This window comes from Heterodontus francisci, chromosome 6 (genome assembly GCF_036365525.1).
Source record: "Heterodontus francisci isolate sHetFra1 chromosome 6, sHetFra1.hap1, whole genome shotgun sequence".
Lineage (NCBI taxonomy): Eukaryota > Metazoa > Chordata > Chondrichthyes > Heterodontiformes > Heterodontidae > Heterodontus > Heterodontus francisci.
Window position 1 is genome coordinate 89,442,183 of NC_090376.1, and position 25,570 is coordinate 89,467,752.

General features: G+C 44.8%; 1 protein-coding gene across 1 annotated transcript in view; it reads left to right on the plus strand.

Annotated features, from left to right (window-relative positions):
* The window catches only part of LOC137370992 (piwi-like protein 4), a 157,235-nt gene that overhangs the window by 67,059 nt on the left and 64,606 nt on the right, over positions 1-25,570 (plus strand). The window contains exons 5-9 of the mRNA XM_068032897.1: positions 1,846-1,967; positions 2,906-2,986; positions 9,070-9,267; positions 11,831-11,942; positions 14,632-14,758. Coding sequence (XP_067888998.1) covers positions 1,846-1,967; positions 2,906-2,986; positions 9,070-9,267; positions 11,831-11,942; positions 14,632-14,758 — 640 coding nt within the window. The remainder of the gene's footprint in view (positions 1-1,845; positions 1,968-2,905; positions 2,987-9,069; positions 9,268-11,830; positions 11,943-14,631; positions 14,759-25,570) is intronic.

Below are 25,570 nucleotides of genomic sequence, written 5' to 3' on the forward strand. Positions count from 1 at the left end.
TGACGACTTATTTTTAAACAGTGACCCCTCATTCTAGATTCTCCCACAAGAGAAAACAGCCTTTCCATATCCTCCCTGTCAAGACCCATCAGGATCTTACATGTTTCAATCAAGCCGCCTCTTACTCTTCTAAACTCCAGTGGATACAAGCCTAGCCTATCCAACCTTTCCACATAAGACAACCCGCTCATTCCAGGTATTAGTCTAGTAAACTTTCTCCGAACTGCTTCCAAAGCATTTACATCCGTCCTTAAATAAGGAGACCAATACTGTACACAGTACTCCAGATGTGGTCTCGCCAATACCCTGTATAGCTGAAGCATAACCTCCCTACTTTTGTATTCAATTCCCCTCACAATAAACGATAACACCCTATTAACTTTCCTAATTACATGCTGTACCTGCACAGTAAACTTCTGCAATTCATGCACTAGGACACCTCCATCCCTCTGCATCACAGAGCTCTGCAATCTCTCAGCATTTAGATTATATGTTTCTTTTTTATTCTTCCTGCCAAATTGGACAATTTTGCATTTCCCACATTATACTCCCATTTGCCAGATCTTACCCCACTCACTTAAACTATCTATATCCCTTTGTCCTCTTCATGTCCTCTTCACAATTTATTTTCCTACCCATCTTTGTGTCATCAGCAAATTTAGCAACCATATCATCGGTACCTTCATCCAACTCATTTAAATAAATTGTAAAAAGTTGAGGCCCCAGCACTGATCCCTGCAGCACACCACTCATTACATCTTGCCAACCAGAAAATGGCCCATTTATGCCTACTGTCTGTTTCCTGTTAGCTAGCCAATCTTCGATCCATGCCAGTATGTTACCCCCATGAACTTTTATTTTCCGCACTAACCTTTGATGTGGCACCTTATCAAATGCCTTCTGGAAACCTAAGTACAGTACATTCACAAGTTTCCCTTTATCCACAGCACATGTAACTTCTTCAAAGAACCCCAATAAATTGGTTAAACATGATTTCCCTTCACAAACCATGTTCACTCTGCCTGATTACCTTGATATTTTTCTAACTGCCCTGCTATAATGTCTTTAATAATAGCTTCTAACATTTTCCCTATGACCAATATTAAGCCAGCTGGCCTATAGTTTCTTCTTCCTGTCTCCCTCCCTTTTTGAATAAAGGAGTTACATTGGCTATTTTACAAACTAACAGAACCTTCCCCGAATCTAGGGAATTTTGGAAAATTAAAACCAATGCATCAACCATCTCATTAGCCACATCTTTTGAAACCCTATGATGAAGTCCATCCAGACCCGGGGACTTGTCAGCATGCAGCTACAACAATTTGCGCAGTACCACTTCCCTGGCGATTGTAATTTTCCTGAGTTCCTCCCTCCCTTACATTTCCTGATTTACAGCTATTTATGGGATGTTACTTGTATCCTCTGTTATTCACCATATAGCGAAGGCGCTCCTAGGCAACAGCGATTATAGATTGAATTTTACATACAGTTTGAGAGAGAGAAAACTGGGTCTCAGACTAGTATTTTAAACTTAAATAAGAGCAATTATGAGGGTATGAAAGCAGAGCTAGCTAAAGGGAACTGGAAAATTAGGTTATAAAAACAAGAAATGCTGGAAATACTCAGCAGGTCTGGCAGCATCTGTGGAGAGAGAAGCAGGGTTAACATTTCAGGTCTGTGACCTCTTCCAGGAATTTAGAAGCTACAGAGTGATTTGATTGAAGTTCACAACATAAAGAATTTCTTTGTCTCAGACTGCAGAGAAAGTTCTCTTGGATCAAGAACATTGTGTGTCTTATTCCTCTTTCTTTTAACTGTTCTATTAAACTCATATCTCTGTTTTAGATTACAAAAGTGACAAGCATGATGAAAGATGGCCAGACAGTGAATATAACAATTGCTCTGACAAGTGAATTTCCACAGGATTCTCCCATGTGCATCCAGTTCTTCAATATTACAATTAAAAAGTGAGTTGATTCTCAGTGACATAAAATATATTGCACAACATTGGAGTAGTCAAATCATACTGGAAAGTTAGAAAACAAGTTGTACACAGGCTCCCAGCTGCTTTTGCCCATTGAGCTATGTTTTTAGGCCACATCTCTATGCCTGTTTTTCTGCAGCGTGGGCACCTTGTGCACTTTAATACCATTGTATTATGCACCCCATTGCATTCCTTGGAGTATTCTAACCTACCTATCTATAGTTATCCATATGATCTTAAATATTGGCTGTGACTTTCTTGAGATGCTGCGCCAGTGCACTGAAGCAGGCAGCATGGAACCCGTGCCCACCTTCATCAAAGGCAGGGGACCCTGTCTCAAATTTTGGAAACAAGTTTCATTTGTCATTTGTATAACCAGGGTGGGTCACTGGCACCTGTAAGGGTGCATCAATGGCATCTGCCTTGGCTCATGCCAATCCACTCCCCATAAGACCGAGCAGGATCTCTGGAGGCCCAAATGGGCTGCAAACATTTCAGCTCCCACTGGAGCCACTCTAGACAGAGAAGGGAGTATCCTCTGGTATTGATTACCTTACTCTAGTGAAGATTCACCCATGACTCCCTATCTAGAATTTAAAAGTACAGTCAAAATGAGAATCCTTAATGGAGCTGGGATCGAGTTCATACACCGGCACTCCAGGCACAAATGCAGCTTACACCCTCTCCTGCCCCAGGAAGTTTTTGTCATTTTGGCAACTTTTAATGGAATTATCACAAGGCAAACAGATAATGTGAGTAAGGTTCTTCTAGCTACAAGAGTTTAAAACATTTTGAACTTGTAGTTGATGTATTCAAATGAATGCTGTAGGCAACAACAATGGAAATAGAAATATTTTTCTGCATAATATGCCAACCATTTTACATAAGTAAAATATTTGAAACACTTCTGTCTTTAAATAGAGTTATGAAAATGCTGTCTATGTACCAAATTGGGCGGAATTTTTATAATCCGTCAACTCCAATTCAGATTCCTCAACACAGGTAGGCCATTTCTTTGATTATTGTCCGAATGTCCTGCGGTATTGATTATGTTACCATTTTGTGAGCTATAGTGAATTACTGCACCAACATTAGAAAACAAACAAATTTTCCTTTCTTAGTTGGAAATAGTCAATAATGCTATTTTTGTAGAATTTTACCACTAATGATTTGTACACTTTGCCTGCAGGTGATTTGGGAAAACCAATGTTATTAGCAGGAGTGGCAATAAATTGCCTATTCACAATGCATCTGTAATAATGCTGCTTTTACATCTTTCAAGCAATAAATCATCTTTTAACTGGTATAAATGATGAAAATATAGTTAATACAGTTATGAAGTATGGAAAATTGGGAGTGCTTTCAAGTAGCAAATTGACCTGATCGACAAGTCTAATTTACTGCCCCAGCAATTGAAAAGATGCTGCAGTAATGCAGAAAACTGAAAGAACTCCCATCAATGAAAACTGAGCCTCATGTCTCCATGGGAATATGAATGAATTCTATGAAAATTTATTTAAGTGTTTGTTGTTAACTAAGAGGTTATACTGGGAACTGGCCATTCTCAACTAGAGAGAGTCTGATTATTTTCCTCACGACATTGAATAGCATTACCATTACTGAGTTCCCCACTATCAGCTTCCTAGGGATGACCATTGACCAGAAACTGAACTGTACCAGCCACAAAACTGCCGTGGCTACTAGAGCAGGTCAGAGGCTGGTTATCTTGGGGCATATGTCTCATCTCCCAATTCCCTAAAGCCTACTTACACCTACAGGCACAAGACAGGAGTGTGATGGAATACTCTTCACTTGCCTGGATGGGTGTAGCTGCACTATCGCTCATCCAGGACTAAGCAGTCTGCTTCATCAGCACACATTCAGTAGCCTAAACATCCAACACTGTTGTACCATGGGTGCAGTATGTACTATCACTGCAAAAATTCATCAAAGTTTCTTTGGCAGCACCTCCCAAACCTCCACCACCAAGAAGAACAATGTACATGAGTACGCAAATTCAAATTCCCTTCCAAGTCACATTGTCCTGCCTGGGACATATATCGCTGTTACTTCATTGTTGCTGGTTCAAAGTCCTGGAGCACCCTAATAATAGCATTGTGGAAGCAGCTTCATCATACGAACTGCAGTGGTTCAATAAGAAGAACTTATCACCACCTTTTCAATGGAAACTAGGAATGGGCAATAAATAACACCTTTTCCAGCATTGCCCACACTACTAAGCATTAAAAAAATGTAGTCGTAATAGTACAGAGGCAGTGGAGTGGTCAACAGAGATTCTGGAGAGGTGGAACTGGGTGTCATTAGCAATCATGTGGAAGCTGATCCAGTGTTGGTGGATGGGCAGCATTATATAGGAGGAAGAAGGGCAATCTAAGGATGAATCATTGGGTGGCAAGAGGATTCATTGCTAGTGATCTAGGTAAGGAAGAGTAGAACCAAGCAAGGGCAGTCCCATTGAGCTGGACATTGAGGAGAGACATTGGAAGAGTATTCTATAGTTAACCATAAAAAGGCTAACATAGTCTGCCATACCATACTCCACAGTAAGATCATAGATGGCAAGGGCCTTGTTCACAAATAAACAGATATTTTGGAGAAAAAATACAGAGAGGGCTATTGATTGTTGTTCCAAACGCTAATGGTGAGGGAGAGCAAGATGAATGGGAAGGAGATTGGTTAGGTTATCACTCTGGACATGCTGGGCAGGAAGATCTGGCCGAAGTGGACTGGAAGCAGCTACTTGTAGGGAAGTCTACATCAGACCAGTGGGAGTCATTCAAAAAGGAAATAGTGAGAGTTCAGGGCCAACATGTTCCTGTTAAGGTGAAGGGTAGGACCAACAAGTCCAGGGAACCTTGCATATCAAGGGATATAGATGATTGAATAAGTTAAAAAAGGGAGTCTTATGGCGGATTCAGAGGGCTGGAAACAGCGGAGGCCCTAGAGGAGTATAGAAAGTGTAGGGGAATATTTTAAAAAGTAATTAGGAGAGCGAAGAGGGGGCATGAAAAAACACTGGGCAAGATAAAGGAAAATCCCAAGGTGTTTTATAAGTCTATTAAGGGCAAGAGGATAACCAGGGAAAGAGTAGGGCCCATTAGGGACCAAAGTGGAAATCTGTGTGTGGAGCCGGAGGAGGTAGGTGAGGTTTTAAATTATTACTTTTCATCTGTCTTCACTATGGAGAAGGACGACGTAGGTGTAGAGATCAGCGAGGGGGATTGTGATGTACTTGAACAAATTAGCATTGAAAAGGAGGAGGTATTAGCAGTTTTAGCAGGCTTAAAAGTGGATAAATCCCCAGGCACAGATGAGATGTATCCCAGGCTGCTATGTGAGGCAGGAGAGGAGATTGCAGGGGCTCTGACACAAATTTTCAAATCCCCTCTGGCCACAGGAGAGGTGCTAGAGGACTGGAGGACAGTGAATGGGGTACCATTATTCAAGAAGGGTGGCAGGGATAAATCAGGTAATTACAGGCCAGTCAGTCTAACATCAGTGGTTGGAAAACTATTGTAAAAAATTCTGAGGGGCAATTGGAGAGGGAGGGATTAATCAAGGATAGTCAGCATGGCTTTGTCAGGGGGAAATCATGTCTAACAAATTTGATTGAATTTTTTGAGGAGGTGACTAGGTATGTAAATGAAGGTAAAGCAGTTGATGTACTCTACATGGACTTCTTTAAGGCTTTTGATAAGGTCCCGCATAGAAGATTGGTCAAGAAGGTAAGAGCCCATGGGATCCAGGCCAATTTGGCAAATTGGATCCAAAATTGGCTTAGTGGCAGGAGGCAGCGGGTTATGGTCGAGGTTTGCATTTGCGATTGGAAGCCTGTGACCAGCGGTGTACCGCAGGGCTCGGTGCTGGGACCCTTGCTGTTTGTAGTGTACATTAATGATTTTGACGTGAATATAGGAAATATGATCAGTAAGTTCGCAGATGACAAGAAAATTGGAGGTGTTGTAAATAGTGAGGAGGAAAGCCTTAGATTACAGGACAATATAAATGGGCTGGTAAGATGGGTGGAGCAGTGGCAAATGGAATTCAATCCTGAGAAATGTGAGGTGATGCATTTTGGGAGGACGAACAAGGCAAGAGAATATACAATGGATGGTAGGACCCTGGGAAGTACAGAGGGACCTTGGTGAACTTGTTCATAGATCACTGAAGGCAGAAGCACAGGTATAAGGTGGTTAGGAAGGCATATGGGATACTTGCCTTTATTAGCAGAGGCATAGAATATAAGAGTAGGGAGGTTATGATGGAGCTGTATAAAACGCTAGTTAGGCCACAGCTGGAGTGCTGTGTACAGTTCTGGTCACCCAACTCTCGGAAGGATGTGATTGCACTGGAGAGGGTGCAGAGGAGATTCGCTGGGCTGGAGCATTTCAGCTATGAAGAGAGACTGGATAGGCTGGGGTTGTTTTCCACAGGGCTGAGAAGGCTGAGGGGAGACCTGATAGACGTATATAAAATTATGAGGGCATAGATAGGAAGAAACTTCTTCCCTTAGTGGAGGTGTCAATAACCAGGGAGCATAGATTTAAGGTAAAGGGCAGGAGGTTTAGAGGGGATTTGAGGAAAAGAATTTTCAACCAGAGGGTGGTTGGAATCTGGAACGCACTGCCTGAAGGGGTGGTACAGGCAAGAACACTCACAACATTTAAGAAGTATTTAGATGAGCACTTGAAAGGCTATGGGCCAAGTCGCTGGAAAATGGGATTAGAATCGATAGATGCTTGATGGCTGTCATAGACACGATGGGCCAAAGGGCCTGTTTCTGTGCTGTATAACTCTATGACTCTAAGATTGGAGAATGGAGAGTTGAGGTTGCTGCTCGCAATGAAGAGCCTTTTGGAGTATGCCAAGAGGGGCACAGAAGGTAACATTGGGCTTATTCGAGAGAGATTCAAGCCTGGGACTAGTGATGAGACAGAACATAGGAAATAGGAGCAGGAGTAGGCCGCACTACCTGTCAAACCTGTTCCACCATTCAGTAAGGTCATGGTTGAACGTCTACATCAACTCCGTTTTCCTACCCAATCTTATTCCCATGTCCCTTGATTCCCTTAGCGCCCAAAAATCTATTGACTTTAGTCTTGAATGTACTCACCAACTGAGCGTTTGCAGCCCTTGGGTAGAAAATTTTAAAGATTCAAGACCCTCTGTGTGAGGAAATTTCTCCTCCTCTTAGTCCGAAATGGGTAACCCCTTATTCTGAGACAATGACCCCTAGTTCTAGACACTCCAGCCAGGGGAAGAGGAACAGAGAGGAGAGAAAGGCCTGAGGAGCCGAGAAAAGAAATAATGGACTCAGATCTCAAAATGCATATGGCGACAAAGGGAAATACATGGCAGAGATTAGGTGAAATATAAACAGAAGTGAGTGAGGAGACAATATGATAGTGTAAAGTTCAGGTCTGAAATTTTGTGGTGGAGTCAAGTCAACTTGTATACAGCATAGAGCCAGCTTGAAGCAATCATCTGTTTAGCTACAGAGTCAGTTGTGGAGATGCTGGATGCAGGAAACATGGAGGGCAGAATATCAATGGAAGCATGACTGGAAATTATCCTATAGAAAAAGAGAGCCAAAGAAGAGTTGACAATTGATCATTAGCCAGCAGAGGGTGATCCTGGAGTCCAGAAGAAATGGATAGTAGCACAGGTGTTGCTAATGTGCCCCAGCAGACTCAGTGTACCACCAAAGGAGTGAAGTGCATTGAAAGTGAAAACTAGTGACCAACAGCATTGAAAGCCAGGGAGGATGCAGAGCAAATTCATGGGAGCAGAGCAGACGAGGAACCTGCTACAAGGATCATCTATAAGTTGGTTAGGAGCACACAAGATTGGAACAGCATCAAGAGCTTGAGGTGTTGGTTCAGACAAATCTTACAAAAGGTGATTGTTGCACTCATCATTCAGAATTTCTCAGAGCTGAGTCAGCAGTTACAGGAATTAAGTTGGTTGCTGTAATGCAGAGAAAGTTCAGTATAATGGGGGCATTATACAGAGCAGGATGAAACCAGCAGGAACAAATCACAGCTAGCTCAGGTAAGACTGAAATATCCCAGTGAAGAAGCAGGAACTGAGCCTGCCACAGCTAGTCAGGTGGTGGACTACAGACGGCCCAGCAGAAAAAATGGTCTCAGTAGGAAGTGCGAAAATCCTTCATTGGCCAGGATTTTACCGGGCCCCTCAGGGAGCGGGCAGAGAGGTGGGGGTGGGGGCTGAGAAATTGGGTGGGATGGTCGGGGTGTGCATTCCCATCACCTTCCTGCTGGCACTGGCATTTTGCCAGCTGTGGGTAAAGTGGCAGATAGCCTTGCCATCCAAAGGCCTATTGAGACCTTTAAGTTGCCAATTAAGGGCCACTTGAGGACCTCTTCACATGGCGGGGGGGCCTCCCACTGCTGCTGTGAGACCACCACTCAAGTGGGGGCCCTCCTGATTGGGCACACTGTCGACCACGGAGTGCCCCCCCCAGGTGGCAAGGACCTCCCCGTGGAAACATGCCACCTTCACAAACCATTCCTCCCACTTGCCAAGGCCTGCTTGACTGGCCCTGATGACCCTGATAGCACATACCTGAGTTCTGGGGCATGTCCATGATCCTGCTCTGGCCTGGTTGTAGTCCCAGCAGTCACTATTGCTCCTGGTGGCATTGCTGGGACTGAAGAGCTGTCAGCCCTTTGATTAGTTGACAGCTCTTGGAGGCAGATCTCATCTCTTAAAGGGATGGGAGCCTCGACGCCAGATAGTTAATTGCCTGAGTCACACAAAATCCACTTGGGGCTCCCACAACTGGTCAAGGCAGTGTTGCTCCTGACTTTCTGGCCAGTGGGCAGGGCCACCACCGGCCTGTAAAATCCCAGCCATTGTTTCTCAAGTCTCTGAATCATGCTATACTCTAAGCATCAGATCTCCTATCTATCCTTCTTTGAGTTCTCTTCATCTTCTATCCTGAAATAATAAAAATTGGGATTTATTTCAATACGATAGTATTTGGAGAAAGTTAAAATACACAGTGGCCATGCATTTAAACTTTATACGTTTTCTAATTCCAGGTTGATTCTATGGCCCGGCTTTTCTATTTCAATCTTGAGATATGAGACCAAGATGTTATTGTCTGTTGCCGTAAGCCATAAGGTTCTACGTAGTGAAACAGTATTAGACTTCATGACTGAGCTCTATAACAGAATTGGTGATCAGCATTTCATTGATACCTGCATGAAGGAATTAGTGGGATTCATTGTCCTTACAAGGTAAAAAAAAAAGGTTGTTTCAAAGTGAAACAGCTACAATTGTATAAAAGCCTACAGTACTGCTTGGCAGGAAAGTGTTTACTATCTTATTTGATGTGATAGTACTAATAACAGCAAAAGTGAAAATATTTTTGAAATTGCACTGAGAAAAAATTAGAGCCACAAAGAGAAAAATCTAAATTGTAACGACCAGGTGAGAAAGAGGTCTAGGGTTCCCTTTCAGCCTTCACCTGGTCTTACTGTAACAGGGTTTTATTTTTAAACACACTGTGTGTTTAGCTCCGCCTTAGTGAATCCTTGTTCACCACTTTCCAATCATAAGGTAAAGAAATGAGCACAAACAGGCTTTCTTAGGTTCAAAGAACAAAGGTGAAATTGTATTAAAACTTAAACTCTAATTCGGTTGACGCCTACGGATACACAGTGCACCCACGCTAGCTTGCATACGAAATACACACATGCAAATAGAGACAGAAAAGAGCAGAAGAAAAGTAAAGTGGAAAGGTTTGAGGCAATATTTGAAGAGTTTTTGTTACAGGTCTTTGAGCTCACTATTGTCCTTGCTTGTAGGTAGATCTTGCTTTTTGTTAGGGCCTAGTATTCTTCTTAAACCTTGTTCACTGTAGGAGACTTTTCTCTCTTGGGGTTCACGTGTCTTCAGTGGATTTTTTGGAGGTCCGTGAGAAAGAGATGGGAGCAGACAGGCAGACAGGAGGTCTTCAGTCCAGGAGCATTCTGCTTTCTGCCAGTTCAAACACTGTCTCTACAATTTAAAACTCCCCAAGTTGGCCAGCAGGGTAGTCACGTGACTGGTATAACCACTTCTGGCTTTGTGTATTGGGTGGGTCAGGGAATGGTCCTTTGTTTCAAGCAGTGTCTGTTAATATGCAAAAATGTCCTTGCAGACAGGGGCTTGGCAACCCCTTGTATCAGGCCTTCTCTTCTCAGCAACAATTTGAAATTTAATGTGCATGTGGTGAAATTACTATGCTTCATTCTTGGCAGGTGGGGGCCTGTATGACACATCCAACAGAAATTGCAATCCTGTAGTTGTTGGATCATGCTCCTCACTCAGTTGATGAAATTATAACTAATAATTCCAGCTGAGTTGGAGCCTTTTCTGGTTCTAATATTTTCAAACCATGTTTCTCAGTTAAATTCATCAGTTAACATAGTTGTTATATGGTATTAAGTTTTGGGTTAGAGGTTTTGCTTTTCTTCATGTTAGTTGTGATTTTGTAAACTATACTTGCTGTATTTGTGTTGTATTGATGTCTTGAAAGGGAAGCTCAATGAATATTTCATATATTAAAATGTAAGTATAATTATTCATTGTTGAGTAACTGACATAGTATTTGCATGAATATCATTGCAAATTATTTGTTGTAAAAATGTCAAGATCATAAATAACCTTTTATAAATACGGTCATGCATTAAGCTAAGAGTGGAAGACTGTAATATAATCTACTAACCAAAATATTAGGATTTTTGAGTATCCTTTTTAGTTCTTTTTCACCCCATTATTGGTATTGACATGGTCTTGCGGTATTTTGGAAATTGGAATGTCTGCTATTGGGCTCAGTTTCCTCCATAGCAGAGATTAAACACAATTTCTATTCTACAGACTTAGCAACATTAACATGTATGGAAAATCAATATTAGACTTTACATTTGGCTATAGCATTGGTGGAGATGCAGAAGAGCGAGGCTTCTACCCACTTTAAGGATGCATCTTGACCCTGGCTCTTGACCCCTGACTTGGAATATCCAGAGGTAACAGTGTGGCACAGCCAGTGTCCTAAGTGCAGCCAGTTGAAGGAGTAAAAAATTGGAAAAGGTTTAACGATCCTAAGCTTAAGCATTATGGCCACTTTAAACTTAAAAAACCTTTCCAGCTCCCTTGGTAGCACTGGATGTCAGGGATGAACAAGAGCCCTCTGTGGCCTGTGTTGCTAAGGTACAAATGTATTTATTTTATTTTTATTTAGAGATACAGCTCTGAAACAGGCCCTTCGGCCCACCGAGTCTGTGCCGACCAACATCCACCCATTTATACTAATCCTACATTAACCCCATATTCTCTACCACATCCCCACCATTCTCCTACCACCTACCTGCACTAGGGGCAATTTACAATGGCCAATTTACCTATCAACCTGCAAGTCTTTGGCTGTGGGAGGAAACCGGAGCACCCGATGGAAACCCACGCAGTCACAGGGAGAACTTGCAAACTCCGCACAGGCAGTACCCTTGTCTCTCGAGATAAGGAGGCCCAAAAGAAAGAAAGAAGAAGAACTGTGATGAAAACTGTGATTTTTTTTCCTGTCATTTGTAGCTATTTATAATATGTGCATCCATTTGTGGCAATACATATGCTCTATATCAGTTCAGCAAAAATGCCAGAGGTAGCAAGGGCTAGTGAGCAGCCAGCAAAGGAGCTCTCAAAAAAAATTCCTGACCCGCTTTTATTGAATTATGCTGGAAAGCTGGCCAAGCTTGAAGGAAAATCTAGCCCTCATCCTTTGATAGGTTTTTAGAGTAATGCATTCTTTCTGTCTCCTAGATACAATAACAAAACCTATCGTATCGATGATATTGACTGGTCCGTGAAACCTACCAACACATTCAAAAAGGCAGATGGGACTGAAATCACTTACATTGATTATTATTCACAGGTGGGAAAAATAAACCACAAACAAAATCAGATACACTTTCCAATCAGCAAGGTCAATAAACTCATTAACACTTGGCTAAAACTGTAACACCAAGGAATATAGTGCGAGCACATGAGGAGTTCATATGTAAACTTTGCTGATATAGGATTTACCAATATGCTTTGTGCTGTTATCCAGGAACATAGTAGGTTTATTTGATATTGTGTGCTAATTCAAGCTCCATACAAGAGAGGAAAACTAACCGAGGAAGGAAGAGTAATAGGTAAGTGCTAGTTGCAGTGTATTGTCTGGATTAAATCTACCTTGTTCTTTAATAAATATAGATTTCAAGCTGTTGAAAAATGGTTATTACTATGTAATAAATTCATTTTCCAGATGTATGACACATAAGGACAGCTTTCATTTGAGAATGTTTGGTGCCGGGGATATGTACAGTAAATTGAATGCACACAGTTTTCCATAAGGAATTATTTGCATCATTATTCATAGATTCCTGTGCAGTTTTGGCCTTCAGAGGGGAGCTAGCCTAATTATGGGCAAGTAGTGAATTGTGCTTTTGCTGGAAATTTAAGGGATGTATCATTTAAATGTAATTATGCATGGGGGCTGCAAATCTTTGAGCTTTTGGAAAGGCTAAAATGATTGAAGAGGAAGACGGATAACAATAACCAGGCACAAATAAAGTAAAAGGAATACAAAAGCAAAATACTGCAGATGCTGGAAATCTGCAGAAAATGCTGGAAATGCTCAGCATTTGTGGAGAGAGAAACAGAGTTAACATTTCAGGTCTGTGACCTTTCATCAGAACCAGGCCAAAAAGTGGGGCCTGAGACCTCATTTGCAGCCAGCGGCACGGCTCGGCGATTTTCATTTAAGGACAGTGGGTGAATATCCAATGCTGCTGGCCCAATCTGAAACTTCAGCAGCACCACTGGGAGAGGTGGGTACTGCTGGAGCAGCTTGGAGGCCTATTGGGCACCTCAAAATGGAGGGACCCTCAGACAGGTATGTATAAATTACTATTTAGGGGGCTGAGGTCAAAAGGCCCCACGGGACAGAGGAGAATCTCCTCTGGGGGGATTGTAGGGACCATGAAGATTAACTTTCCTGCTCACAGCCCCCTCTTTGGGCCATGGAACCTCCAGCTCTGATGCCCTCCACCCTCGGGCTACAGCACGGAGGCTGCTTCTATGAAGCTGGTGGCTTCCCCAGGCGGTGGAGGGATGCCCATTGTCAGCAAAATGCCAGCAATTCTGGGGCCTTAATTGTGCAAATCGGCTGCCCGCTCTATGGAGGTGGGCAGCCGATCCACCTCGCAGCTTGCCAGTGGAATATTTCCTGCTGGCGAGACAGATAGGGAGCCATCCCAACATAGCTTCCCGATATGTTACGGTTCCATTCCTACAACCTAGGGGCCGGTAACATTTAGCTGTTAACTCTGTTTCTCGCTCCACAGATGCTGCCAGACCTGCCGAATATTATAGGCATTTTCTGTTTTCATTTGAAGTAAAAGGAAATCTAACATAGAGGCACTAAACTGTCTGCAGGCATGATGGTGCAACCCATGCTTAACTCCCTTGTACACCCTCATTTACAGGCCATATGGAGCTGAAAGTCAGAGCAATGATCTGTTCATCAGAGCGTGAAATAGATTAATGTGCCCTTGAGGCCTAAATTCCTTAGTACCCCAAACCAGCCGCAGGAAAGGTGAGGCCCAAAAGCTGACGTAGATTTATCCCCAGGACTCATCAGAATAAATCAAGCAAGCTGTGATTGATCACGCACTCCAACACAGCTTGCCTGCCAGGGCCTTACAAATGTAGCCCTGCACCGAGGCTGAAGCCCAGAGCTAGATTGAGGGGTGTGGGTGGCAAGATTGGGAGGCAGGTGAGGGTAGAATGATAATGGCTGATAGTTGTTTTGTGGACCCAGGATGAGCAATCCTGCTTCTCTGATTCCACAAAATAGGTGCAAAAATGTGGAAAACGTTTACTGTTTTAGGAATCTCCAGCAGACCCTTGTTTCTTTTATCATTTTAATTGGCATTCCTTAAATGAGTTTAATTTAGAAATAGCAAATTCTTTTATTGACTGATGTCCTTATTAGAGTGTAAAAGTTCAGTCCAATTTTTTTTTGTTTGCTGAGAACGCAAAAAAAAAATTCCAAATATGAGCCAGCAGTAAGAGACCTTGACCACTGCCCATGTTTATTGGAAAATCTTGGGTAAATTGCCCACAATTTTTCAGTCAAATGGGCAGTAAGATTGTGATTTTCTGATGCACACTGACAGTGGGAAAAGTTCATCACTTGTGCATATTCAGAAAACTATCTCTAAGAAGAAAGTCATTGAATATGAATGAGTTACTGTGCAAATAGGCAAGAATAATAAAGGCGAAATTTTCCAATAAAAGCAAAAAACTGTGGATCCTGGAAATCTGAAGTAGAAACAGAAGGTGCTGGAAGTACTCAGCAGGTCTGGCAGGAGCTGTGGAGAGAGAAACAGGGTTAACATTTCAATTCGAAGACCTTTCATTGAATTTTTTAAGATCAGGCAGTGTATAAAACAGGCTGCAGATTTTCTACCAACCATTGCGCACTACTGCCATCGAAGAATTTCACCCTTTTTGGATGTTAATTTTGGTACTGGATATATTTTGCTTAATAGCATCTTTAATTTTTGTCTGCACAGCAATATGATGCCTCCATCACTGATCTGAATCAGCCAATGCTAGTCAGCCAGTTAAAAAGTAAAAATTGTATCAAAGATGCGGTTCCACGAATAGCTCACCTCATTCCAGAGTTCTGCTTCCTTACAGGTAACATAGTGAAAGATTTCTAGCCAAATGGCCATTCTTCACATATGAATGCTGAGAATATAATTACATATACTTGCATCCCAGTTCAGCCTGAATCTGTCATTGGGGATACATTTTTAATCTGATCATTCTGCTTTTTGGCTGGCCAACTGTCAGCTTTCACAATTGAAAGGCAGACAAATTTCTTTATTGATTGTATTGTATTATTTGGGAAGTAAATTAGGCACCAGAAATTCTAGCTTCATTTTTGAAAAGTGTAGTTTATAACAACAATTTATAGTTATATAGCACCATTAACATAATAAAGTGTCCCAAGGCACTTCACATGAGCATTATAAATCAAACTAGGACACTGAGCCACATAAGGAGATATTAGGTCAGATGATCAAGAGCTAGGTCAAGGAGGTAGGTTTTAAGAAGCGTCTTCAAGGAGGAAAGCGAGGTGGAGAGCTGGACAGGCGTGGGGAGGATATTCCAGAGCTTGGCATCAAGGCAACTGAAGGTACGGCCACCAATGGCAGAGCAATTAAAATCGGGGATGCTCAGGAGGTCAGAATTAGATGAGCGCAGATATCTTGGAGGATTGAATGGCTGATGGAGATAGGGAAGGGCCAGGCCATGGAAAGATTTAAAAACCAGGATGAGAATTTTAAAATCAAGACATTGCTTGTTTGGGAGCCAATGTAGGTCAGCGCAGGGTGACAGGTGAATAGGACAGCAGAGTTTTTGATGATCAAGTTTATGGACATAGAATGTGGGAGACCAACTAGAATTGCATTGGAATAGTCAAGTCTTGAGGTAACAAAGGCATGGATGAGGGTTTCAGCCACAGAGAAGCTGAGACAGGGAGAAGTCAGGTGATGTTAGTGTGGAGGTGGATAAACTAAGGATTAGTGAGTAATTCAAATTATTATGTACTCGACATGACAGCTGACACTTTCTAAACTTAAAACATTGGGTACTAATGTAGTTAGTGAACATGTGTGAGAAACGTCTTGTGTCACGTACAAAAGACTAGTGGACCTAGACACAGATTCAGCTTAACTGTTGACCAGTAGCTTTCAGAATTGTCATCATCACACCATCCTGAAAATCCACTTTCGGTTCCCTCTGTATTTGCAATTTATTACTCCATCTGCAACCTCCCAATGCATCAAATGTAAATTTCTCGTCCTTATGTTTAAATCCTTCCATCGTCTTGCTTCTGCCTATCTCTTCTTCAGCCATGTCTGGAGGAGCTCTCAGGTTGTGCTAAGAATTTGGACCTTACAAAGCCTTAGAGGAGTTCTTGTCAGCTGAGGGGTGGCTTAACATTCTTTTTGCATCAACGTTAATCAAATCCAGAGGGAATCAGTTTTCTCTTTAAAAAATACTGTGTTGGGAGGCAAAAAGAGAACTGACTTGATTGTTAGGACCTAACAAGCCCTCCATTTCTGCCCTTCATGCTGCTCAGTTTTTGCAGGATGATGTCAGGATGGGTGCCACTGATCAACTGGTGGCTTGCTCTGTCATTGCATATGACCCTGTCCCTGCGATTGGACAGGAGAAGACTCCATCCCAACTAGAGCTGACTTGGGGCCAACTTCATCACCCTTTAATAAAAGCAAAATACTGCGGATGCTGGAAATCTGAAACAAAAACAAGAAATGCTGGATTCACTCAGCAGGTCTGGCAGCATCTGTGGAAAGAGAAGCAGAGTTAACGTTTCGGGTCAGTGACCCTTCTTCGGTTCCGAAGAAGGGTCACTGACCCGAAACGTTAACTCTGCTTCTCTTTCCACAGATGCTGCCAGACCTGCTGAGTGAATCCAGCATTTCTTGTTTTTGTTTCATCACCCTTTTATTGGCTGAATGGGCCTAAAAGAATTTTGAAGCCATGGGGCAGGGATTTTGGTGGCCAAATGGGAGTGGGAACTGAGGCGCGCAGGCACGTAATTTCCCAATGTCAGCCATTGTGCCAGTTTTCTGATGCCGTTCCGATGGTCAGCCAAGTAGAAGGAGGCTGCAATGCAATGGGGAGCCAGTCATGGCTGCGCCATTCAATGAGATGAGCTCATAAAATGGTGCACAACTGAGAGGGGCATTCATCCATTGGCACATAGTTGCCATTGAGTGAACACAGTTAGTGGAGCAAGTGGTCTATATCTGTTTAGTCAGTTGAGGGGGTTGTGACTCTCCAGGGATCATTGGTCCATAAAAGGGGGGGTACAGTAAGCATTGTGAGTGCGGCTTTCTGCAAGCAAGGCAACAGCTGGAGATGGGATTAAGGTACTCGAAGATAGGGGCAAGTAGTGATGAGGATCAGCATCCTCAGGAGCAGATACAGACCTCTGGGCATGTGGAGGACAAAGGAGAGGAACGAGAGGCAGGAAGGCAACAAAGGCTATACCCTCAGCATCGATTTGTATTGCCAAAGAAGAGGCTACCTGGACACGTCAAAGACTCAGTCCTGCAGGAGACTGCATCTGTCTAGGCAGATGGTATCTGAAATTTGTGCCCTTATTGAGGAAGAGCTTACACCTTGCAGTACTGCTTGCTATGCCTTGCCAGTAGCTGTTAAAGTCACTGTGGCCTTGAACTTCTTCGCTTCTGGTTCGTTCCAAGGATCAGCAGCAGGCCTTGGTGGCATCTCTTAAGTGGCAGCATACCATTGCATCTTGAAGGTCACTGATGCCCTGTTTGTGAAAGCTGGGCAGTACTCAAATGGAATTTCAAACACATGGGGCAATGGGATACGGCTCCATTGCTGGATTCCTGCCAGTGCAGGGCATCATCAGTTGCACCCATATGGCTGTCAAGGCACCGAGTGAGCAGCCAGTTACATTCATCAACAGGTAGAGCTTCCACTCCCTAAACGTTCATCTGTTAATGTGACCACAACAAGTGCTTTATGCATGTGTGGGCTCGCTATCATGGCAGTTGCCATGACACCTTCATCCTTCAGCAGTCCAGGGTGCTGATACTCTTCATATCACCACCAAAACTCTGAATGGTTTCTCGGGGACAAGGAATATCCCTTGAAGAGATGGCTACTCACACCTTTACGTGATCCTGAAATGGAGACACAACAACTGAAGCCATCTGCTCACAAGGACCAACATTGAGAAGGCCATCTGGCTTCTGAAGATGCAGTTCCAGTGTCTGGACCTATCGGGTGGCACATTGCAAAACACTCCTGCATGGGTCTCATGTGTTGTGGTGGTCTGCTGCGCTATCCATAACATGGCCCTCCAGAGATGGCTGGACCTTGAAGAGGGTGAAGTGCTAGATCAACACAGTTCATCGGAGAAGGAGGAAGATGCAAAGCAGAACGGTGTCCATGCTATGCAGAGAGGTGACCGGGCTGGCTCAAGAGTCCAAGCACTCATCAGGATGGTGTGGACACCAGGGCTCATCTGATCCAGGCACGTTTCATCTGAGCGCTACTCATCCAGCAGGACTGCATGCTCAGGCACTCACTACTCTGCCTGTGCAAACACACCCATTAAACACACAACATTGAATAGTTCCATTCTTACTGATAATGCATAATACACCTCTCTCCAACAGTCTCGGTGTCCCCCTTCAAAGACCATTGCTTACTTTCACCACTTCTTCTGTGTTTTCCTGTTTTGCCATTAAAGAATGGAAGCTCACACATCTGGGATCATGGCTTGACATCTCCAATGTATCTAAAAAAAAAAAATAAGAATTTAAACAAGCACAAATGAAAGTCACCCAAATGAACCACTCAGTACAATGAACAACATGGGGGCCTTTACTCTCGACCACTTCTATGCAGTGCTTCTCTTGTGGCCTCAGATGAGATGCGGCCTGCTCGCACGGGTCTGCTTGTGGCTGAGATGCCTGCGGCAGTAGTCCCCATCATGGAGGTGCCACTGGGGGTGTCTGCAGAGGCTGTGCCCCTGCATCAATGCAAGGGCAGCCTCTTTCACAGGACCTTGCAGCACAAATGGTCCTTCACTCAGAGGGGCTAAGGAGGCCGATGATGATGATTGCAACCTTGAGGGGTGGCGCGTGCGCCCTTACCCTCATCGATGACTGCCTCAATCCTTTGGTGCTCTGCATCACTTGAGGGGACTATCAGCTGGAGCGCAACTGGTATCCACTCTACACATCTTTGTGCCAACAGCACCACTAACCAGTCAGTGCTACAGAGCATTGCATGCATCTCTGCATGTCATTGCGTTGTTCCTGCATCCACTCAGAGTGCACCTGCATATCGCTGTCCATGAGGTTGGCCACTCTCAATTATGGAGCTCATGTCTTCAAAGCCCTGAGCCATGGTGGTGCACATGAGCTGAACAGCATCCTCTGTTCTCATCCCATGACTCCACACTGCCTTAGGGAACTCTGGCATATGGGCACACATCTCACCCTGCTGGACAAACTAGAGCTGCCTTGCTTGTGACACCCTAGGCTGTGCATCTGTGGCCAGTTGAGCATAGCTGTGTTTGTCCTCCATCTCCAAGGGTGACTGCCCACAGCTTTCTATCGTGGGATGTGGGTGTCACTGGCAAGGCCAGAATTTGTTGCCCATCCCTCATTGCCCTTGAGAAGGTAGTGGTGTACTGCCTTCTTGAACCGCTGCAGTCCATCTGGTGTAGGTACACCCACATTGTTGTTAGGAAGGGAGTTCCAGGATTTTGATGCAGTGACAATGAAAGAACAGTGATATATTTCGAAGTCAGGATGACTTGGAGGGGAACTTGCAGATGGTGGTGTTCCCATGCCTCTGCAATGCTTGTTCTTTGAGGTGGAAGAGGTTGCGGGTTTGGAAGGTGCTGCTGAAGGAGGTGTGGTGAGTTGCTGCAGTGCAGTATATGGTATACACTGCTGCCACTGTGCATCGGTGGTGGAGGGAGTGAATATAGTGGATGGGGTGCCAATCAAGCAGGCTGCTTTGTTTTGGATGGTGTCGAGCTTCCTGAGTGCTGTTGGAACACACTCATCTAGGCAAGTGGCGAGTATTCAATCACACTCCTGACTTGTGTCTTGTAGATGTTGGACAGACTGTGGGGAGTCAGGAGGTGAGTTACTGCAAAATTCCCAATCTTTGACCTCCTGTTGTAGCCAGAGTATTTATTTGACTGGTTCAGTTCAGTTTCTGGTCAATGGTAACCCCCAGGATGTTAGTGGGGGATTCAGCAATGGTAATACCATTGAATGTCAAGAGGAGATGGTTAGATTCTCTTATTGGAGATATCATTGCTTGGCACTTGTGTGGCACGAATGTTACTTGCCATTAATCAGCCCAAGTCGGAATGTTGTCCAGATCTTGCCGCATGTGGACATGTACTGCTTCACTATCTGAGGAGTTGCGAATGGTACTGAACATTGTACAATCATCAGCGAATACCAACACTTCTGACCTTTTTGATGGAGGAAAGATCATTTATTAAGCAGCTGAAGATGGTTGAGCCTAGGATGCTACAATGAGGAACTCCTGCACTTCTGGGGCTGAGATTATTGATCTCCACAATCACAACCATCTTCCTTTTGTGCTCGGTATGACTCCAACCAGTGGAGAGTTTTCCCCTGATTCCCATTGACTTTAGTTTGGCTGCGGATCCTTGATGCCATACTCTGCCCGAGATATCAAGGCAGCATTTGACAATCGGACTCACTTAACCTTTTGAGCTCAGCTCTTTTACCATTGTTTACCAAGGCTTAAGTGAGGTCAGGAGCCAAGTGGCCCTGGCGGAACCCAAACAGAATTGGTGAGCAGGTTATTGCTGTTTAAGTGCAGCTCGATAGCACTGTCAACATCCCTTTCCATCACTTTGCTGGTGATCAAGAGTAGACAGATGGGGCGGTAATTGGCTGGATTGGATTTATCCTGCTTTTTGTGGAACTGACATACCTGGGCAACTTTCCACATTGCCGTGTAGATGCCAGTGTTGTAGCTGTACTGGAACAGCTTGGCTAGGGGCACGGCTAATTCTGCAGCACAAGTCTTCAGTACTATGGCCGAAATGTTGTCAGGACCCATAGCTTTTACAGTATCCACTTTCAATCAGCCGTTTAGCAGTTAACTAAAAAGTACTCATTAAGTTAAGACAAGTTAAGTTTTATTCCAGCCTTAAAGCAGGGATATACAAGCTCTTTGGGAGCAGCTGCAGCTAGTTACTTAGGAGCTGGCTTAAACTGGCTTTCAGAAGCTTGAATCAATTGTTTTTCAGAAAGTACAAAAGCAGGGCTTCCTCTGCTGCTTGATCTGCACTGAGTGATGCTTTGAGTACACAGAGCGTAAAGTTGGAGTTTGGTGAGGGAGGGGCTCCTTTCTTTCTCAACCTTTTATCAGCCTCCAATAGCTAGCTCTTTGTTCGGTACAGAGGAAGAAGCTGTTTGGTGAATAAGTGGTAAGTTATTCTACTTATTCTATTAGTAAATAGTTTTTAAAGTTATGGTATGTCAGAGCTGTTAAACCAAGTGGAATGTACATCCTGTGGTATGTGGGAAGACATGGATGCACCATGTGTCCTAGATGGACACATCTGCAGGAAGTGTCACCGGCTGCAGAAGCTTGAGCTCCGGGTTTCGGAACTCAAGTGGCAGCTCGAGTCACTGTTGTGCATCCGCGAGGCGGAGGACTACGTGGATAACACGTTTAGGGAGGTGGTCACACTGCAGGTTAGGAGCATGCAGGCAGAGAGGGAATGGGTGACTGCCAGGCAGTCGAAGAGAACCAGGCAGGCAGTGCAGGAGTCCCCTGTGTCTATCTTGCTTGCTGATTCGTTTTCCATCTTGGAAACTGGTGAGGGCGTTGGTTCCTCAGGGGTGTGCAGCCAGAGCAAAGTCCGTGGCACCACAGATGGCTCAGCTGCACAAGAAGGGAGGAAGAAGAGTGGAAAAGCAATAGTGAGAGGGGTTTCAATAGTCAGGGGATCAGGCAGGTGTTTTTGCAGCAGTAAACGTGACTCCAGGATGCTGTGTTGCCTCCCTGGTGCCAGGGTCAAGGATGTCACAGAGCGGGTTCAGGACATTCTTCTGGGGGAAGGTGAACAACCAGAGGTGGTGGTCCACATTGATACAAATGACTCTTGATAGGAAGAAGGATGAGGTCCTGAAAGCAGATTTGAGGGAGTTAGGAAGGAAATTAAAAAGCAGGAGCGAAAAAGCAGTAATCTCAGGATTACTCCCAGTACCACGTGCTAGTGAGCATAGGAATAGGATGATTGATCGATTGAACATGTGGCTGGAGAATTGGTGTAGGAGGGAGGGCATCAGATTGCTGAGGCATTGGGACCAGTTCTGGGGCAGGTGCAACCGATACAAGATGGATGGGATACACCTTGACAGGACTGGGACTGATATCCTCGCAGGGGGATTTAGATTTGCTAGTCCAGTTGGGGAGGCTTTCAACTAGCTAGTGAGGGGGATGGGAACCTGAGGAGTAGTTCACATTGGAAGGAAGTAAAGCTGTTGACAGGAGGTGGAAAAGTAGCAAGCAACATGAGAAGGCAGCGAAACAAAGGCGAGCATCAACTCGGCTTAGAATACAGAATAATGTCAAGAAGTCAAGGGTAAGGGCACACTACCTGAATGCACACAGCATTCACAACAAGGTAGATGATTTAAAGGCCCAAATAGAGGTAAATTCTTTGGCCTCGTTGTCTCGGGAGACAATGGGTAAGCGCCTGGAGGTGGTCAGTGGTTTGTGAAGCAGCGCCTGGAGTGGCTATAAAGGCCAATACTAGAGCGACAGACTCTTCCACAGGTGCTGCAGATAAAATTGGTTGTCAGGGCTGTTTCGCAGTTGGCTCTCCCTTTGCGCTTCTGTTTTTTTTTCCTGCCAACTGCTAAGTCTCTTCGACTCGCCACACTTTAGCCCTGCCTTTATGGCTGCCCGCCAGCTCTGGCGATCACTGGCAACTGACTCCCACGACTTGTGATCAATGTCACAGGACTTCATGTCGTGTTTGCAGACGTCTTTAAAGCGGAGACATGGACGGCCGGTGGGTCTGATACCATTGGCGAGCTCGCTGTACAATGTGTCCTTGGGGATCCTGCCATCTTCCATGCGGCTCACATGGCCAAGCCATCTCAAGCGCCGCTGACTCAGTAGGGTGTATAAGCTGGGGATGTTGGCCGACTTGAGGACTTCTGTGTTGGAGATACGGTCCTGCCACCTGATGCCAAGGATTCTCCGGAGGCAGCGAAGATGGAATGAATTGAGACGTCGCTCTTGGCTGACATACGTTGTCCCGGCCTCGCTGCCATAGAGCAAGGTACTGAGGACACAGGCTTGATACACGCGGACTTTTGTGTTCCGTGTCAGTGCGCCATTTTCCCACACACTCTCTTGGCCAGTCTGAACATAGCAATGGAAGCCTTTCCCATGCGCTTGTTGATTTCTGCATCTAGAGACAGGTTACTGGTGATAGTTGAGCCTAGGTAGGTGAACTCTTGAACCGCTTCCAGAGCGTGGTCGCCAATATTAATGGATGGAGCATTTCTGACATCCTGCCCCATGATGTTCGTTTTCTTGAGACTGATGGTTAGGCCAAATTCGTTGCAGGCAACCGCAAACCTGTCGATGAGACTGCAGACACTCTTCAGTGTGAGATGTTAATGCAGCATTGTCAGCAAAGAGGAGTTCCCTGATGAGGACTTTCCGTACTTTGGTCTTCGCTGTTAGATGGGCAAGGTTGAACAACCTGCCACCTGATCTTGCGTGCAGGAAAACTCCTTCTTCTGAAGACTTGAACGCATGTGAGAGCAGCAGGGAGAAGAAAATCCCAAACAGTGTAGGTGCGAGAACACAACCCTGTTTCACGCCACTCAGGATAGGAAAGGGGTCTGATGAGACGCCGCTATGCTGAATTGTGCCTTTCACCTTGTCACGGAATGAGGTGATGATACTTAGTAACTTTGGTGGACATCCAATCTTTTCTAGTAGTCTGAAGCGACCACGTCGGCTGACAAGGTCAAAGGCTTTGGTGAGATCAATGAAAGCAACGTAGAGGGGCATCTGTTGTTCACGGCATTTCTCCTGTAGCTCACGAAGGGAGAACAGCATGTCAATGGTCGATCTCTCTGCTCGAAAGTCACACTGTGCCTCAGGGTAGACACGCTTGGCCAGCTTCTGGAGCCTGTTTAAAGCGATTCGGCGAAGATTTTCCCCACTATGCTGAGCAGGGAGATTCCACGGTAGTTGTTGCAGTCACCGCGGTCACCTTTGTTTTTATAGAGGGTGATGATATTGGCATCGCGCATGTCCTGTGGTACTGCTCCCTCATCCCAGCACAGGCAAAGCAGTTCATAGAGTGCTGAGAGTATAGCAGGTTTGGCACTCTTGATTATTTCAGGGGTAATGCCGTCCTTCCCAGGGGCTTTTCCGCTGGCTAGAGAATCAATGGCATCACTGAGTTCCAATTTTGTTGGCTGTACCTCCAGCTCATCCATGACTGGCAGAGACTGGGCTGCATTGAGGGCAGTCTCAGTGACAACATTCTCCCTGGAGTACAGTTCTAGGTAGTGCTCAACCCAGCGGTCCATTTGCTTGCGTTGGTCAGTGATTGTGTCCCCTGATTTAGATTTGAGGGGGGCGATCTTCTTGATGGTTGGCCCAAAAGCTCTCTTAATGCAATCATACATTCCTCTGATGTTTCCGGTGTCTGAGGCCAGCTGAATACGACTGCATAGGTGTTTCCACCAGTCATTTGCACAGCGCCAGGCTGTTCTTTGTGCAGTGCTTCTGGCTGTTTTAAGTGCTACAGATGTTAACTCGCTGGGGGCTTTCTTGTAGTTCAGCAGTGCAATGCGCTTAGCGGCTGTGACAGGTTCCAGCTGTTCAAAGTGAGATTGAAACCAGTCTGTATTCCGCTTCACACGTTTGCCAGAGGTGGTCAAAGCTGACTCATAGATGGCGTCTCTGATGTGGGCCTACTTGGTCTCTGCATCCCTGTGGGAGTGTTTTGGAGGGCTTTTTCAAGTGAATTTAGAAATTTTTGTAACAGCTGTGGATAAGAAATTCTACTCGTGTTGATGCGCGGATGGCCCTTCTGCTTGGAGTGATGCAGCTTCTTTGTTTTGAGTCTAACCTTGCTGCACACCAGGGAGTGGTCGGTGTCGCAGTCCACACTGTGGAAGCTGCGTGTGATTTGAACACTGTTTAGAGAGGCTCGCCTTGTGACAATGAGGTCCAGCTGGTGCCAACGACGTGATCTTGGGTGCCTCCAAGAAACCTGGTGACAGGGTTTAGTGTGAAAGAACGAGTTGGTGATGCAGAGGTTATGATAGGTACACAACTCAAGCAGTCTTTGTCCATTCTCATTCATCCTTCCAATGCCATAGTGCCCAAGGCAGGAGGGCCATGAGTCATGGTCGGCCCCAACCTTGGCATTAAAGTCCCCCAGCAGGAACAGATGTTCGGTATTGGGGATGCTACTAATGATATTATGTAGTTCCTCGTAGAACTGGTCTTTATCTTCAGGTGGGGAGCAGAGTGTTGGAGCATAGATGCTGAGTAGGTGTACTGGACTGGAGGTGATGAACAGTCGGATGGACAGTATGCGTTCTGAGCCATTTGTAGGTGACTCTATCATGCTGAGCAAGGAGTTTCTGATGGCGAAGCCCACTCCATGCTGTCTTGGTTCTTCAGGATCCCTACCCTGCCAGAAGAAGGTGTAGTCTTGCTCTGTTTGAGATCCGCTCGCAGGGAGGCGTGTCTCCTGAAGTGCTGCAATGTCTACATTGAGTCTACTGAGCTCGTTGTTAATGATGGCGGGCTTCCTAGAATCGATGATTTGTGTAAGGTCTTCTGACAGGCCAGGACACATAGTTCTGACATTCCAGCTTGCAAAACGAA